Raw genomic sequence first — 17895 nt, 5'->3', positions numbered from 1 at the left:
TTCCCAAAGATGGCTTCTTTCATTTTAGGTAGTTCTCATATGTTCAGGTGTTAATTTTTCTGATAAGTTTGATTTTAATTAGTTATTTGATGCTATAAAAAGGGGGTTTCACATCATGATTGACAGCTGAGGCCGGCTCATGATTGAGTCTGCCGGGTGTATGGGCGAGACCTCGATACCACGGCTCCAACCCCGATCACTACTGCGCAGACTCTGGCTCCAAATGACGTCACCAGCGCAAGATGGCAGCTCCCGTATCTGGGATATTTTGGCTTCATTTTTGCACAGTGGGAGGAAGTGGAGACGCGTCATCCATTTTTATATACAGTGTGTGGTCATGACACAAGAAGACTGACTTTGACAGGCAAGTTTAAAGCAAGACACATTTTCAATTCGTATCCTATTTTCCCCTCATTATCCACAGATATCACATTAACAGATTCTGACCAAAATTCCTTTTAATAAAAGTACTATGGACCTATGGACACTTTTAACAGCACAGTCTTTGCAGTTGGCTCTGTCTAATACCACTGAACATGTTCTACATTGAGCAATAATCTCCTACAGCCAGAGCAATATGAAAACCAAATGTGTTGTCTCCTCTTTAGTTAATTTAATTTAAAGTGCTACTGTATTCACTTGGGGTGATTCAGCACCTCCCACTCAGAGACTTCAGATTTCTCTTGGGAGAAGCTGTTGTGGCAGATCAGCCCCAGACTGTTCTCTCTATCATTAAACTGTCAGAGAGCTGTAGCACACAGCACAGTGCTTTAAAAGGAGAGGCATTTTAAAGGTCATGAGTGACACCAGCCCTGAACACTTCATCCCAATCTGTTTCCAACTCTACCGTAGCTGCACTGTGCATGTCTGGCCACACTGCTACCACACCAAGTGCACCGCCGATTCACAAAAACAGAGCAAAGTCTGTAATGAGACAAGTATACAGTTCATTCATCATTTTCACTGTTTACTTCACACTAGATAGGCAGCAGCAACCAGTCAGGTATGTGTCAAAAGAAAGGCTTTTGCTTTGGGTGCTTATAGAGTTGATTGATAAGACTGTACCTTTGTAAATCAGAGAGTAAAACAAAGTCAGGTTGAAAATGGCTTGTGCTGGTCAAAGATTTTAATCCCATCCGGAGCGCGTATGTATGTAATTTTTCACCCCGATCCCAGTAATCAGTACAGCCACAATTACCTACTGTTTTTCAGCTAACCCGCTGGTCCCCACCTAATCCCATCTGGAGCGACATCTATTTTGTATTTTCAAGTGGATTTCTAAGTTTTTCCACAGGAAGAGCTGCTTGTCCTACTTTTTTCCTTTTTTAACAACCAGCTCAGTGTGAAATTTGACTTTTGTGTAAAAATAGAAGTAGTCAATAATGTTTCTGATAATCTGAACATGCAATCCCCAACATATAGGCCTATTTGGGAACTAATATGAAGGAAGAAAAAAATTAAAGCCATCGGGAGAGCAAGACCCCCTAAAAGCTTGTCAAATGTGCTGTTGTATCGTCACCTACAGGTACTGATATTCTCTTTGAGCCCCTTTTTCTTTTTTGCTTATATTTGTTTACATTTTGGCAAATTGGCAACAGTAAAAACATGCTGAATTCACTATTAGCGGTTCCTGTTCCTGCAATGTACCCGTGGATGTACAGACAACCATCAGTGGATATTGGATTACTTTTATAATGAAGAAAACTTAAAAACATGATGATTATCTTTTTTTCTATGATTCCAAAGCAGATTTGTGGACGTTGGACGATGCACTCTGAGAAGGAGTATGATTTTTGACTCAAATACATCACGCAGTATCTTTGCCTCTCGTCTCTCCGCTGTGTCTCTCCTTCAACTCCAACTCCAAAAGCCACCCTGTGGAGGATTTTGGCTTTGTCCTGTGGAATGTCCATGTCAATTACAGACCATATCCTGTAATTTCACGGTTTGTTAAAATGCCGTACGGAACGATGAGTGAAATTACACAGGAGCACTGTGAATATTTTATTCACATCACATAAACATCATCACTGGAAAACTCCATGTCATTCTTAAAAACATGAACATAACTGAGCAATAACTGAGAAAACCCATGCACGGTGGGATAATCCTAAAGCACTCCTACAGCACCATTTTCACTTGGTCACTACTGAATTTAGAAGATAGAGGATCTTATATAATTCATGACAAAGAGACTTTAATTTAAGCAGTATTAAACAGGTCTAAAAATTACACAGCACCTTAGATAGAGCTTTTGCTTTTGACTTGCAAGCCCCGAGAGCCAATGACACTCCAATCAGTTTTACATTATTTAACATAATTATTTGAAATGAACTGGCACATGAAATAAAAAAGATATTATAGTGCAACGTTTTTGACACACACACACACAGATTAGCAATGATGGACTGTGGAACAGGAAATTGTTCCCTATCAGAGTTTGGAAAAAACTGTTCTTGAGTACACTTTCCATAGAGTGTCTTTCATGCCAGCTGGATGAAATAGTGTTCACTGGGCACTGGGAAGCCATTCAGTGACAGGACATCATGTGTGGCGAGAACAGAAAAAATATGCATATACAGAAAAAAATAAAATAAAATTCTAGGCAGCAATCTGTACATTGTACAAACATGGAATTTTCTGTTTCTAATTGGGCTTGATTTCCAATTGTGTTTCTGTTTAGCTTTTTTTTGTGTGTGTGTCTGCTTTTTTGTGCTTTTGCTTATATTTTTGCTTGTATTTCCATAAGCCACATTTAGGCCAGTATCGGTGTTAAACAGGCAAAAAAAAGTGAGTGAATCAAAATCTATCTCGATATCCCAGTAAAGATGCCCACCTTTCTGGATGCTGTGAGTGCAAACATTTATCACAATTTACTGATATATTTAGCTAGTATTTGGACTTGGATTTGTTTATGCATCTGAGGGAGTACAACCAACAAAAATCACCTTCTCTGCCCGAAGACCTTCAGTGTCACAGTTATCCTAAACAGAGACAAGGGAAAGACGCTGCAGAGATAGAAAATGATCATGCAGACGGCAGAGAATCAGACAGATTAAATGTAGATTTAAGAATAGCTGGAAGCTTCTGCTATGGACTGCAGGACTCCCCACAACTTGGTGGACCTCGGTTAAAAGTCTTCCTAAGCTACAGTCCTGCAAGTTTCAGAATAAATTGTGTAATGTACTGCAGCGAAAGATTAGATATTAGTTATCAGTTCATCAGGAGTGACTCAACTTTGTTGCCGTTTGTTGGCAAAACTTCAATTTGTTCATTAAATAGTGATAATCTATGTTTTATAACTTGTAATCTAACACAATTTACGAAAATCGATGTTTTTTCTCAAAACATTGTGACTTTTTTTCTGACTTTATTCTTAATATCTCCTAACTGTGGCTGCTATACTAGTATTCCTTATTCATGCCAAAGAAAACAGGGTGGCATTTTACAGTGTAATAGCAGGAATTATCATATACAGTGACTGTAAACCTGCAGTAACAACTCCCCTGGAGAATTCAAAATATCAGCAAAGACATGCATGGATCAAATGTAGAGCCACATATACAATAGGATTAAATTCAATATTAACTGCACTCATTTAGTGCTCTATGTGGCTATTTAGTTTGGATTTCGTCACACTAAAGTAATTAAAACAATTTCTAAAATGCCTTTAGAGAAAAATAATAATCCATCTGAAAAATAATGAACCTGTCTGCTGCAGTGGATGTCCCTCAATTCCCAGAATAAAGTAACCATCACAAGTGTAGACCTGTTTAACGGGGAATGATGACTACACATGGGGCGACCATGGTAACTCATAAATTAGAAGTTGGTCATTCATTCCTATGCAGGATTACAAGTAGTAAAAGTGACAATTAATCATAGCTGCTCCACACATTAAGAGTATCAGCTTGAGAGAGAAGTGCTGGGAAGCTGTGGCTTTGAGCTACTGTCACAAAGAACTGCTGAAGCGCTCAACGCAGTAAAAGCGATAATGAGGTCCTGTTAGAAAAAAGCTCATAGTCTGCATATTTCTTACAACACTTGAAAAACTTTGAGAATGACAGGTTCCATAAGTGTGAGTCAGTGTGAGTTATTGGTGGCTGTTAGACCTGACTTCAGATTTTACAATGGGCTATTTGTAATCACAGGGGATCTAATTACAAAGCATTTCTCCACGTGCACTTTTTGACCATGACCATGGTCCATTCAGCTGCTGCCTAACGTAACTTAATAAGTACAAATAAAAGACTGTTCAGTAGGGATGCCCAGATCGCTTGACCAATATTCAGGTCGGGATTAGTGCTTTCTAGTCGCCGATCGCAAAAAACAATCAATGGCGCAAAAAACTTAAGCCAATTCTCAGCTGAGTTGGTGTCATTGTCGTATGCCAACTAACCTAAAGTAGCACTTCACCATTTATAAAAATTTGTAATGATTTGTATATCAATTTCTAACCCCAGGTTGCCTTGAATTCCTAGCATGCCAATGCCTCCATGTGAACGTAGAATGAATCCATAACACGCCATCCAGACTTCTTGAAGTTGATGGTGCTCCCGTTCTTAAAATCGAAAAACTGTACCAAAAATCCGTTTAAAAACTCTCACACAAGTCGTGCAATATAATCCAAGTCTCGTTTATCTAGTCCAGGGCTCGACATTAACACTTGCCCACTTGCATGGGGCAAGTAAACTCTGTGTTCGGGCAAGTGGAAAACCTCATGCAGTCGTCCCATCGGGCAAGTGAAAAATAAATGTGATGTCTTTATCCATTTTTCCGTGTTGAAAACAGTTATTGTTGCTTATTTAATGCTTTGCCTCCGAAGAACGAGTGAGAGCCGCTGCTCAGCGACAGACGATCTGCCATCGGTATCGGCGGCAAAACAACCGTGGGCATCCCTACTGTTCAGTAACATGGAGATCATACTACTCATGCTGAGTTGAGCCGTGAGCAACTGTGACCATTTAAGCCATGCCGGCCATCCTGATTTTCCTGGGAGACTCCCGTTTTTCATTGCCCTCTCCCGGTTTCCTCCCGGATCTACTGTTTCCACCCACACAACAATACAACTACACCAAATGTAGTTTCCCCGCATGCACATGACGCGGAAGAGTGCTGCTCGCGCCTCGTCCTCCTCAGTGACGGAGAGAGAAATGGAGAGTACTAAGAGAAAGAAATACTCAAGCAAATTTCAGACATCCTGGAAAGAAGAATTCCAGTTTCTTACGGAAAGTTTGAAAGGAAAGGTGCATGCATTTTATAAAATCTGCCGCATCCATTTTTCCTTCGAGCACGGCTGGGGCAAAAAAATTAATGAATGAATGAAAACTGATGAACATTAGTTTATGCCAGAGGGGTGAATTATTCTGTATTCATTCCTGAGAAGTAAAATTAAAAGTATTTAACATATTAGCTAATAATTATATTATGTTAATAATATTATCACATAACAAAATGCTGTTGCAGTGTAGCCTACTTATTATTTTGTTATTTTCATTCTTTAAAAGTCACCAGAATGCAGGAAACAAAGTCTCTGAACCTTTTTTCTGGGGGAAGTAAGTAAAAGGTGTTGTTTACCCTGATGATGTGTTGGAGATGCTCTGGTTCTCACAAGAAGAGCCTGGCGTCTGCAGCCCTCCGTCTAACCCTGGCCATTTCTTCTTTTACTATATTCCTCCTTGCAATATTTAAACTGATCTGCCGACCAAATAGCGTACAATATGTTGATATCCCATTGTATAGACCAGTGTTTACTGAACAATAGCACTGCCAACACAGCTCTGCTAACAAATACATTGCTTTTCTTACAGCTGCTTCACAATAAAAGCCTCCAGCTGGGTCGCCGGTGGAAAGCGTTTAATGCAAGGCCGCAGCACCAGGAAATTTTAGGTTTGTATCAACAGTAATTTAACACCGTGTCTACGCAGGAGGCGTAGCGTGTAGGACGTTAGCAGCAGCTTCAGTGATCCGTCTGTGTCTACGCAGGATGCGTTCAGGCACAGAATTGAGTGTACTGTAGATCACCCGCGTTTTGGCAGCGCTCCCAACACACAATCACTCTAGGAAGCCTAAGAAGTGTGTGTAGATACACCGTAACACAGATCAAACAGAGCTCGGGTATGGCTGCAGGAAAATTATCAGCAAATAGCAATACAGCTGATATCTGAAAGTACGGAGAGCTGAACATGGAGAGATTTTAAGAACGGTGCTTTCTCTCTAGTCGAGGCTGCAGTGGAAACGCGTTCATGGCTGTGCACGGCACAGCACAGTTAAAGCAGGCTATGCCATGCCCGAGGAAAAACAGCCTCAGTGTCTTACCAGTAGTGGGGCTAAAAATTTCTTCACCAGAAAAGGTCAAGGTCTCACCAAAAAGATAACAAACAATCCTAAAATGCCTTTTTCGAGATATCTTGTCATGGACCAAAGTGTTGGTGTTGGTCTCCTCTGGAGACCATTGACATCCATGTCAAAATCCATGGCAATCTGGCCAGCAGTTGTCAATATATCTTGCTCTGAACCAAATTTGTTATGGCATAATGGTATGCCTTTATTAGATAGCACCGGTAGATAAATGACAAGAAATAAGTGAGAGAGCAATGCAACAAAGCTCCAAAGTTGGAAAATTTTAACAAGGACAGACGAACTGTCCTTCCAACAGACTGACTAAGCAATTGACCATCCAACCGCCATTGCCAGCCTCAGGACCCGCCAGTAAAGCAAAAACCTTTGGAAACCTTTGCTTTTGGAAAATGGTCAGAATGGCAGATGTTTAAAGCACAGACAGAACACAGCAGTCTTACCACTCATCACATGACATCAGCTAGCCTTTTAACTGAGAAAAACTATGAAGGAAAATGAAAAATGTAGGGACGTAATTTAAAAAGCCAGCCATAATTATAGTTTTAGTTGCGTTTATGGTTAGGGTTAGATGACCAATACTTTAGTAATATAACATTTTGATGATCTGGGCTTTTTATTAAATATCCAGTATGGGTCAGTGTGGTCAGACAATAGTACCTCTCTGACCACAACTCCATTAAAGCAGTCTGTAAATCACCCAAAAGAGCTGCTAACTCTGCTAAAGCTGATTTGTTCTGGAATTCTCTGCAGAGCTTTACAGTGCCATGATGGTCTGAATGTTGTTAGAAAAGATTTTCCAGCTTAGCCAATCTCTGAAAACCTGGTGCTGGAAGAGAAAATGTTGTTAAATGAAACCTCTTTGGAGCAGCTCCTTAGATGTAGATGTATATTTCTAAAATCAATACATCATCCACACTTTGTCAGAGTGCTGATGTGTAGCAAATTAAAGCATCCAAACAAAATCTGCAATCTATACAGTCAGTGATGATTAAGTTGTCAGAGGTTAGGGTCCTCATAGTCCACCATTTATTCATATTCTCCATCCTCTCCACACCACCTACATCTTTTCTCATTTTGCCTGACTTTGCAAGTGAAACAGATGAGTTTTAAATGTCCAGCACAGCAGAACGAATCAATCACTGATATGGCACAATGGCCAGAATTGTACTTTTGAAATGAATGGTAGTTATCTTTGCTGACCTGTTGCTGACAGTGAATGATGATAAGGAATAAAGGGAGCTTGTCGGTCATAAATTTTGAAGGGCCTCCAATGCAGCTCTCTGGGGCCAGATATGAGTGTAAAACCCAGCGTAGGCAAGAATGCTCGGGCTGAAAAAGATGCCATCTAAAAGTCACAAACTGTAGTGCTGAGAGACAAACACTCTTCAATCCTGAGTGGAAGACAATGAGATTGTGCCTAAAACTCTTGGACTGATGCCACAACAGAAAAAAGTGGTTTATAGAAGCAACTGGTAGTCTTTGGAATTATTTATCAGATCTACACTGTTATTTCATCAGTAATAGAGCTAATGGTACACAGATGAGGGGAAGCAATTACAGTATCATGCCTGTTTAATCACAGTGTCACCAGAATATGATGACTAATTTGGCTTACTGTAGTATGTGTCAGATTCACCTGTGCACCTATAATACACAGCTCAGCACAATATTTCATCTCTATCCCTGTAGTGTTGAGTGGGCGATTAATGTTGGGTGATTGTAGCTGTTTGTAAGCTGATTTTATGTTGGTGTATTCTGCACACACATCTGTTTCCTGTCTGTTTGTCCTGGGAGAGGGATCCCTCCTAAAAAAGGGTTTTTTGGGGAGTTTTTCCTCATCCAAATCGAGGGTCTAAGGACAGAGGGTGTCGTATGCTGTACAGATTGTAAAGCCCCTTGAGGCACAATTGTGATTTGTGATATTGGGCTATATAAATACAAATTGACTTGACTTGACTTGATATTACTATTTATATTGAAGCAGCCACTAGCACATGTGTTATGCCAATGTTGATTATTTTAATATGAAAACCTATATAAAAATGTAAGAATAGTGTTTGCTTTTGTTGTTTTTTGTTTTTCTGATCGTATGTTCTTTTCTTGTCAATGTCTCTAGGTCCATTTTTTTTAAATGAATAAAAAACAAATCTAAGGTATCTGTATTAAGATTGTTGTTTACATTATGTGTTTATGTTTACAAAATATATACTAATGATATAACTTTATCTGATTTTTTAAACTCCCAAATATTGGTATCTGCCTCATAAATTCCTTATCGTCAGGCTAAATTGCTATGATATTTACTCTAGTAGATGCAGTAGAAGCAGTACTAGTGGTACAGTAGGGTTGGGCAATATGACATGAGATGATATACATTTTTCTATTTTCACAGATTCTCATAGTCATATTTTGGCAGTTCTTCCTTTGATATCTTTGGTTGTAAAGATCATTGTGGGCAGAGTGCAATTCAATGAGCAGGACTGCTTCATGACAATATTGGATTTACAGGATGGTGTGATGAAGTACCTAGCTATGTCCACGGTATTTCATTCACTGGATTTGCCAAAAACAGACATTCCTGTCTGAGTAGTTAATCCGTAAACAGTTTCTCAACTGATTTACCCATACTGCACACTGTTTTTGCCTTTATTAGATATTGCAGCTGAAGATAGACAGGACAAGGGGGAGAGAGAGAGAGAGACATGCAGCAAAGGGTCACGGGAAAATGCATCGTCACAAAGCTGAAAACAATTTTTTCTGAGCTCATGAAAAGTTGACTTATTTACTTAGATATGTGGTTCTCTTGGGACAGCGACGCTGCAAACATATGATGATCTTGTAGAATATGATGCATTGCTGTAGATTGAACTACCCAACAGTATATAAAGTAGTTCAAATTAGCAGGGTGAGGGGTGAGTGAGGCTGCAGAGAGACTGTACTTCCTATCCCAGAGTCCTGTGCACCGATCTGCCTTCCATTCTGTCTCTAACATTCTGCTGCTTTGGGGAGGCACTGGCTAGCCAAAGTGTAATGCCACGCCTCAAGGTCAAAACAATGAGCAGTTACTTTGTGTTTGTTGCTAAGTGGCCTATTCCCATGCAGTGTGACCTAAGCGCTGTCCACAGATCTGCTGAGTGAAAACATTAGCACGCGCACTGGGCAGACTGCCTGCACTTCAGCAATATAATCAGCTTGGTGTTCAGCCAGAGCAGACATTTAGAGCAAATGTTGAGTCGGTGCAACAATAAAAATGTGACACTGGTCAGCCTAATAAGATGAATTCTTTCCAGTGCGGGCACAACTTCAAACTCGAATCATCTGCTGTCAAGGAAATATTACAGGCTGAATATTACAGCACACACCTGTTGCAAGAGACCATAGATTCAGTAGCTCTTAGATTATACCCAGTAGAGATGGCTAATGTTAAATTCTTTCTGTGATACAAAGCCCAGTAGATCTTATTCACAAAGCACTTAACTGTAAGGTGAAGTGTGTAGATCCATTTATTGAGTCCGTCAAAGATGTAAAAGACTCAGCAACAGCCAATCAGGGAATACAAAATAATATATTTTCTCCTGTAGCTTAAAATACAACCACTAAACTCTAGTCTAGTTCATTCTGCGTAGCATTAGCTCAATGTGTGGAATCATTATTTAAAGGTCATTAGGTGATCTGTGACTTTTATCGACCACTATCAGTGACCAGTAAACACAGCAACAGGCAACCTTTTTCCTTCTGAAACAACTCTCTCACACACACATCAACCCTCTTTTCCCCTTAAACTACAGTATGATGGGCTGTAATTAACTTAAGCAACGATCTCACACTAGTACGATGTAAGGCAGTTTCCATGTCATGGTTAGTACTAAGCCTGTTAAAACAGTTGCTGTAAAATGTGTGGGTCCTGAGGAGCTTTGTCAAGTCTGAAAAAAGAACCCCTGATGATGTCATCAGGTTTATTGCAGCTTGACCGTGGACATTACAAATATTTAACAGAAAACCTGCATTGCAAATTAGTGGCATGGAGTTTGAAAGACAATGGTACATTTACCAGGAGGGTCTAATGAAAGACACTATCGAGTTGCATTATGGGAAGTATATAGGACTGTACCAAAATCTGATTCTTTCAAGTCAAATCTGTTTTGTCAGTTTAGGCCAAAGCTTTGAAAAGGATTTGGGCTGGAGTTGGGTTTACAGGTATGCCAGCTTTGAAAAGCTTTGTTACTGCCATGGAGTGACGCAATGGGGAAAAAAAGAGTCAGAAAAGAGACAAGCCGCACCATGCACTAAGGCTGAGTCGTTATCGCAGCAACAGTAACACGTGAACATCCGAGTGCAACACTATGAATGTCTTCCAGGAGAGACTGTCTGAAAATGTGCACCGTTATCCCCATGTTTAAACAAAATTGCATGTCCCCCTATGACAGCTATGAAAACTACTTCTTACCGAGCATAACTGACCCTAAGAAGTGTAAGATCCTGCGTTTTCTGAGCTTGACCCATTCCAGGGACTAAAAGTCAGGCTATCTCAGTCTCTGTGACTATGACTTGGGCAATTTTTCTTTAATCTTCTTTAGTCCCCCAACTTAATGAAAGTGCAAAACTAAAACCCTGGAGTACTCGATTGAAACAGCCTGGTTATTTGCCTTATTGACTTAGGGAAGGGTTTTTTTTTTTTACCTTTGTGGCAAAATATATCTTGAACTTAGGGATGCACTAAATTGACTTTTTTCCTCTCACAATACCAACTCAGATTCCTCAACTTGTATGTATAACTCAGTGCTTGGAACTCACTGGAATCATTTAATGTAACATGAGGCCAGGGAGTGCTGGGACTGGATGAATGTGACTGATAGCAGAAACACTGAATTTTATAATGACACTGACAAAGAAACTGTATTTAATGCAGAGTCATGTTGGGCCGATCCACATTAAGGTCAGGATCGGGGACCAGTACCGATTTGGCGGATCGGATCAGCGCATACCTACATTTTGGGAAGTGGAAAAAAAGGACTAAAAGTCAAGATAGCTGAACCTCTGCTTCTTCATTTAATGTAATCTGTCTCCTGCAAGTGACTTAAGGATGAATTTTTTTTATCCTTTTTGGTAAAATGTACCTTGAATTACCTTGAAGTGTACCTTGAAGTACCAATCCAACGCCAGTGCTCTCTTTATCCCAAATTTAAAATCTTTTTATTTCAAAATCATTGGGATCATTTTTATGTGAGGTAACATGAGTCGGCAGTCTGCCACAACTGGATGCATGTGACCAATAGCGGAAGGACTGAATGTTATAATGACATTTACAAAGAAACTGTATTTAACATGGATCGTGACATCTGGCCAATCCCTGATCCACTTAATAAGGTCAGTATCGGCACAGATACCAAACCCGTGTGTCAGAACAGTACATTCCTATAGGAGCTAAAAGTCTGATTCCAGTGGCTGAATCCAAATATCTGGACTTCCCCACACTTGCAGACTCACAGACTTAACAGGCACATTCCCAGCAAGTCCTTGAGTGTCTGCGGCTGTTCAAATCCACAACTCATCAAGTTTGCAGGGGGTGTCAAGCAGACTTTCTGTGGACTTGTTTTCAGTTCGGGTGCAGACCATGGATGTCCAATATAATTGTGACGATGTAAAAGAAAGTAACAATAATACCAATAATTGCTGAACAACCAAACTGCAGGCTATAGTTTACATTCACCATATTTATTCCTGAAGACATCTGATTGTTTTGTTAGAATCTACAAAGTTGGACCAGCAAGGTTGGTTTATATCCAGCTAAGAAAATGGGTTAAGAACTTGCTTTCATATCCATGGAAACAAGTCTCTTCTCATGTACTGCATTTTATCCAGTCCTGGCGGCCTCAAAGACTTGACGTGTCCCGGTGAGCACTTCAGGCACATTAGAGTATGTTTGATCACAGTCCAGAGGGTGGACATATGGATTCAGCTGATACCTCTGCATCTGCTGCATCATATTTGACCACTGTTTTTTTTATCTATCTCTCTCAAGTCCCCCAAAGTTATGGAAGTGCAATACTAAGTCACTGGAAATCTTAAATGACCTGGTCATTTGCCTTATTGACTTAAGCATGAGGTTTTCTTTGTCATTTGGTGATAAAAATGTGCCTTGAAGCTCATCTTTGTCTATTATCTATTAAATATAGATAAATCAGCTGCGATAATTGTTATTGTCTTGTCAAGCAATCGCTTCACTTCACTACTAGCTTTGAAGATAATTTGCTTCATTCTTGTGCTGTCAATCACTTTGTAATAACAGGTGTCACTTTTTGGAGGCGTCTTTTGGATATCTCTTTTAGAAATTACAAGTATTTTCATATTGGTTTTAAAAAAGATACAAGTTGTTCTGCAGATCCAGTTTGGACCCTTTTAGGTTTGTTTGCCATTCTACTGGAGGAAACTGGAGGAAAAGATTCATCACCTTTGATAAGGCACACATTTCCATACATGATGCGGCTGACTTTGCTTAGTTTTGCGTCAAAACAATTTCTACACTCTGTGAAAATAAAAGTGTTCAGCTCAGTTTATTGGAGCTTTCTGTTACTTAGTGTGCTATTTATAAAAATCCTGAGACCCATCTCAGTTGACCTTGTATGAAAGAAATAATGGAGATAGCACTGCAAAATGCTGCTGCAAGAAGACAATGGAAAGCAAGAAAGAAGCAGGGCAATTTTAACTTCACAAAAGCAAACAATTATTGATGACATCGAAGCACTGAGCTTCAAAGTCTTATTTATAGGCATCACAAATTACAGACAGCAGACGGGGGAGTAATGGAATTTTTTTTCCTTACTTGAAGTTTTTCTAAAATAGAAAGGATGTCTAGAGGGCCTGAAGAGACGCAGGAAAATCACTGGGATATTAAAGAAGGGGTTGTGGAAAGAGCTTTACTATCTGGGGCTGTCTGTAACGTGTTGCTGTTTAGTGCACAGCTTTCATGTGGTGTCTAAGAAGAGAGCAGAAGTGATGGAGACAGGTTTGTATCATGACAACATTTTCAAGAAAGCTTCCGTGGTGCCAAGATGGAGCCATCTTGTGGTTTACAGGAGGAGATGGTAAAGATATCATGCTGCTTCTCGGAGGAAAGAGTCAACTTTAAATGAGGCAGATTGAGATGGAGCTTGGAGCGCCTCGGTGGTGAAATGCTGCATTATTCTTTTTCTCATCCTGCTGGAGGCTGCAGGATAAAACACATCAACCATATCTGGATCTTAAGTATGTGCTGAACTGGTGCTGCAGGAGAAAAGGAAGGTTCCTCTTTCAAAATGAAATATCTACTGTTTGAACAAAGTGACACCTGCTGTCCTCATAAAGCAAATTGTCAAGTAGAAACAAATGTTGCTTTACAAAGGATACTATTCTATGTATCTGCTTAAGATTACACATATTTTGGGGTTTGTTTTCTAGTTAATGTGGTGATCCGTTCCTAAAGGAAATCTCATCTCCTGGTATCCTTAGGAAACAATGAAATACAACAAACTTCGTCATAAGTCAATCAACAGAAAATTAATCAGCAACAATTTTGATATTCAATTAATCATTTTTTAAGCAAAAATGTTTAATAAATTCACTGGCTCCAGCCCCTCACATGTGAGTATTTACAGGTTTTCTTTGCCTTTTATGATAGTAAACTGAATATCTTTGGGTTTTGGACTGTTGGTCGGACAAATCAAGACATTTGAAGACGGCACCTGGGGCACCGGGAAAATGTCCTGACATTCTTCACCATTTTCTGACATTTTATAGACCAAACAATTAGCTGAAACAAATATAATGGGGCTGTACATGAGAAAAACTGAACAAAGCAACTATTTTAATGCTGCATCTAATAAAAAAAAAACCCACCTGAGAGACATCAAAGCAAAGACCGTAACAAACGCGTTCCATATTTTCTGTTTTGTTTGCGTTTCTGTGCAAGAGGGAAATGGGCACCGACATCCTGGAGGGCAAATAAACCAAACAGAAAGTAGAAAGAAACAATGGAAATAAGAAATAACTGATTTCGATCTATTTTATGACTTACTAATATGTTTTAAAGCTGAAACGATTAGTTGATTAATCGATGAGTCAATCAGCAACTGTTTTGATAATCAATTAATCGTTTCAGTCATTTTTTAAAGCAAAAATTACAAGAATGTGCATGTGAAGCTTTCTTTTTCCATATATGATAGATGACTGAACATCTTTGGGTTTTTGACTGTTGGGCAGAAAAAGTCATCTTGGTCTCTGGGAAATTATACTGTCACTACTTTTGAACATTTTATCGACAAAGTCATTCCTCAATTGAAATTAAAGAAAAGTAAAAGACAGATTATCCAATAATAAAAATAATCCTTAGCTGCAGCTCTAATATGTTTGCCAATACATTTCCAGAGCATAGCAACTTATCTATCTGTGTCTATCTATCTGTGTGCTACAGATAGACCATTAATTCCACACATGTACTGACACACAAAAAGGTGGTAAGCTTTGACCTCCAATCTGCTCCATCAGCCACAAATAAAAGGGAAAAATCAATTAAGGACAGTTATTATTTTTTAAATCTCCTGTCCTCCTCAGCTTGAAAGTATGACCCGCTATGTCAGTTCATGTGATGAGGAGTCACATCTCTTCCACAGAGGTGAGGAAGGCTTGTTCAGCTCCCTCCTCTACACCTCTGCTTCTAACCCACCGTAAAATGTCACCTTGAGAGAATCGACAAGCCGTTCTCCTGCATGCAGAGCAACCTGGGATGGCATTGGGGGGGGGTTGCTCAATATGCATCACTGTTTGTCCACAGCAGAAATAAAGACTGCAGAATCAACCTTATTTTGGAACTCTAACACAGATTGTCATGGCATCCGTGTAGATGATTTAGCCTCTGGGATGCAGGAGGAGTAATGCTATGCTGTATTTCTGAAAGTTAAATAGTGATGGTAAATTTCTGTCTAAGTCACAGGCTACTGGTGGTGGTGGTGGTGGGGGACGGGGGGACTCCCATAGGGACCCCTTGGGTGTCCCCCCCCCCCCCCGCTCCAGCATGCAGGACCTGTTTATGAGTCGTGAGGTCAGCCTCCACCAGGCTGCTCCGCTTACTTTTAAACCTCCATGTGAACCGCAAGCAGCCACCGCTCCGCTCCGCCGGCACGCAACAACAATCTCGGTGAGGGGGAGAAAAAAAAAAAAAAAAAAAAAAAACATCAGCATGCAACACGACAACCGTGCCTTTCCCCCGCAGTAAAGCATCTCCATAAAGTCACACTCACTCATCTGCACGCCTCTTATCGTGGATAGTACAGGAGAAGAGAAGACAAGTGGAATGCAAAATAAATGTACCTGTAACTCCACACTGTAGCCCTGATAGAAGTGTGTCGGGAACACCGCCAGCTGATGTTGCACTTGGATGGAAACTGTATAATCCATTAACCATTAGATGCTGAATAGCGACAGACCGAGCGGGAGACGCGTCTACTGTTGGCGGCAGAACTACACTGTAGTACAATGTGCCGCGGCTCTCCGCCCTGCTGCGCTCCCATTGGCCGCACGGCGCTCATCAGCCGCGTCAATTCACTTGAGGCAGGGCAGGAAGTGGCAGCTCACATCAGCAAACAGCATCTGGTCTGCACCCAAACCATTCATATCCAGAGACTGATGAGATTATTAGCTGCCTACCATTACTGGCCCCTCGCCCTATTATTATTCTTATTATTAGTAGTAGGCTAGTAGTGGTAATATTAGTAAAAGCAAATAGATTAATTGTAGTTTTGTGTTGTTTTTTATATATTTCATTTATTCATCCAGTTACTTTTTGTACAACAAATGCTTTTTATAGAGCCTTCTCTTTTTTTATTTTGTTGCCTTTAAAAGTACCCAGGTTTAGCTGCTCATCATTTGTTTTCACCAGTGTGGGGCTTGTTACTTGAACACTGTAATCAATTACTAATTGAAAAAGTAATTACATTACTTTACTAAATACTCAGCAGTAGTTACTTTTCTTCCATTACTCAGCCCAGCTCTGTCGAAGATGCCTTTAAAACAACTCCACCTCCTCCCCACGCACATCTTTAGTATTTAACACGGGCAGAAAAGAGACATTGTGTTTTAACAAGCAGCCGACATTTCCCATAGGCGTTGGTAGAGACCAAAACAGAACCAAAAGGAGTTACATTCACCAGGTGGTCAGAAACACAACTCCAAATGATTGAGAATGTTGTTCCATGTCTGCTGGAGGTGTAAATAGGCCTGTTTACTGACATGCTCAGCAGAAAAACTACAGGGGGGATAATATGTCAATGTTGTGTTTACAGCTTGTTGTGCTGCCACCCAGTGGCCAAGAAACATATTAAATTCAAATGGTTTAAATGACAACACTGGAATGAGTCAATCAAATAAAATAAATAACAATAAAATCTATTTTTTTAAATTGTAGAATGTAAACTCACTCCAGGTGGCTCCCAAATTAAAGCCACAGTATAATAAATGTTTATTCAGTTCACAAATTACATTTCAGTTACTTGCACTGCATACTTTAGCATTCTGTTGATATAGATATTTTTGCTCTAAAAGAAAAAGAAACATGTATGCTGTATCCAAAAGATGTAAAAAAAAAAATCATGTACAAATACTAAATGTACTACAGTATTACCAAAAAGGTGAGAAGAGATAAATAGCCTGATGATAAATTATGGGGTTATCAGAATCAGAATCAGAAATACTTTATTGATCCCCGAGGGGAAACTTTTTTGCTACAGCAGCTCACTATCACGTCAGTGCACACAGGAATAGAAGTACTAAGCAAAAAAAATCTATATATAATACAGGTCAGAAAATAAATTAAGTACCAAGTGGGTATAAGTACAAAATAAAATAAGTGTGAAGTACAAAGTGGGTTTACCGGTTGATGATAATAATATGGTATAAAGTAATAGTGCATGAACTGCCAAGTTAAGTGTAGCTTATTTATAATGAGACGGAGAATATTGCACAGCAGTAATAGAGGTATGAATAAATATCAATATCAATAAATAGGGAATTTTAAACTGAAAAGAGTATGTTGCACAGGAGTATTAACACCTCTCCTCCTCTCTGACACCACCGCCAGAGAGTCCAGCTCCACCCCCACAATGTCACTGGCCTTACGGATTAGTTTGTTGAGTCTGTTAGCATCTGCTACCCTCAACCTGCTGCCCCAGCATGCAACAGCATACATGATAGCACTGGCCACCACAGACTCATAAAACATCTTCAGCATTGTTAACCTAACCTTAACCAAGTAGTTTAAGTGCCTAAACCTAATCAAACCGTAACCACACCATTGTCAAATCATAAAACAGATTTTATTTCCCAACACTTTTGGAACGCACTGACATGTGATGTTGACCTGCTGTTAGCGGCGTCAGATCAGAAAACACGTCTATGTGTCATTCTCAAGGGCATGGGAAAACGTTAGATTGTAAAATTGTTTATGTTGTATTTAGTCATTTCATTTGGAGGACTTTTTGCAAAAATAAGAAACCACCAAAGCAA

At 39.8% G+C, this 17895-nt stretch overlaps 1 protein-coding gene across 4 annotated transcripts in view; it reads right to left on the bottom strand.

Moving 5' to 3' along the window:
• The window catches only part of zmat4a (zinc finger, matrin-type 4a), a 134872-nt gene extending 118947 nt beyond the window's left edge, over positions 1 to 15925 (bottom strand). The window contains exon 1 of one of the 4 annotated variants that reach the window (XM_044197086.1): positions 15706 to 15925. In XM_044197086.1, coding sequence (XP_044053021.1) covers positions 15706 to 15792 — 87 coding nt within the window. In that variant the 5' untranslated portion in view covers positions 15793 to 15925. The remainder of the gene's footprint in view (positions 1 to 15705) is intronic. The other 3 variants (XM_044197088.1, XM_044197085.1, XM_044197087.1) reach the window with 3 other exon arrangements.
• Positions 15926 to 17895: the final 1970 nt, after the last annotated feature.

This window comes from Siniperca chuatsi, linkage group LG5, assembly GCF_020085105.1.
Source record: "Siniperca chuatsi isolate FFG_IHB_CAS linkage group LG5, ASM2008510v1, whole genome shotgun sequence".
NCBI lineage: Eukaryota > Metazoa > Chordata > Actinopteri > Centrarchiformes > Sinipercidae > Siniperca > Siniperca chuatsi.
This window is presented reverse-complemented; position numbering and strand designations above follow the sequence as displayed.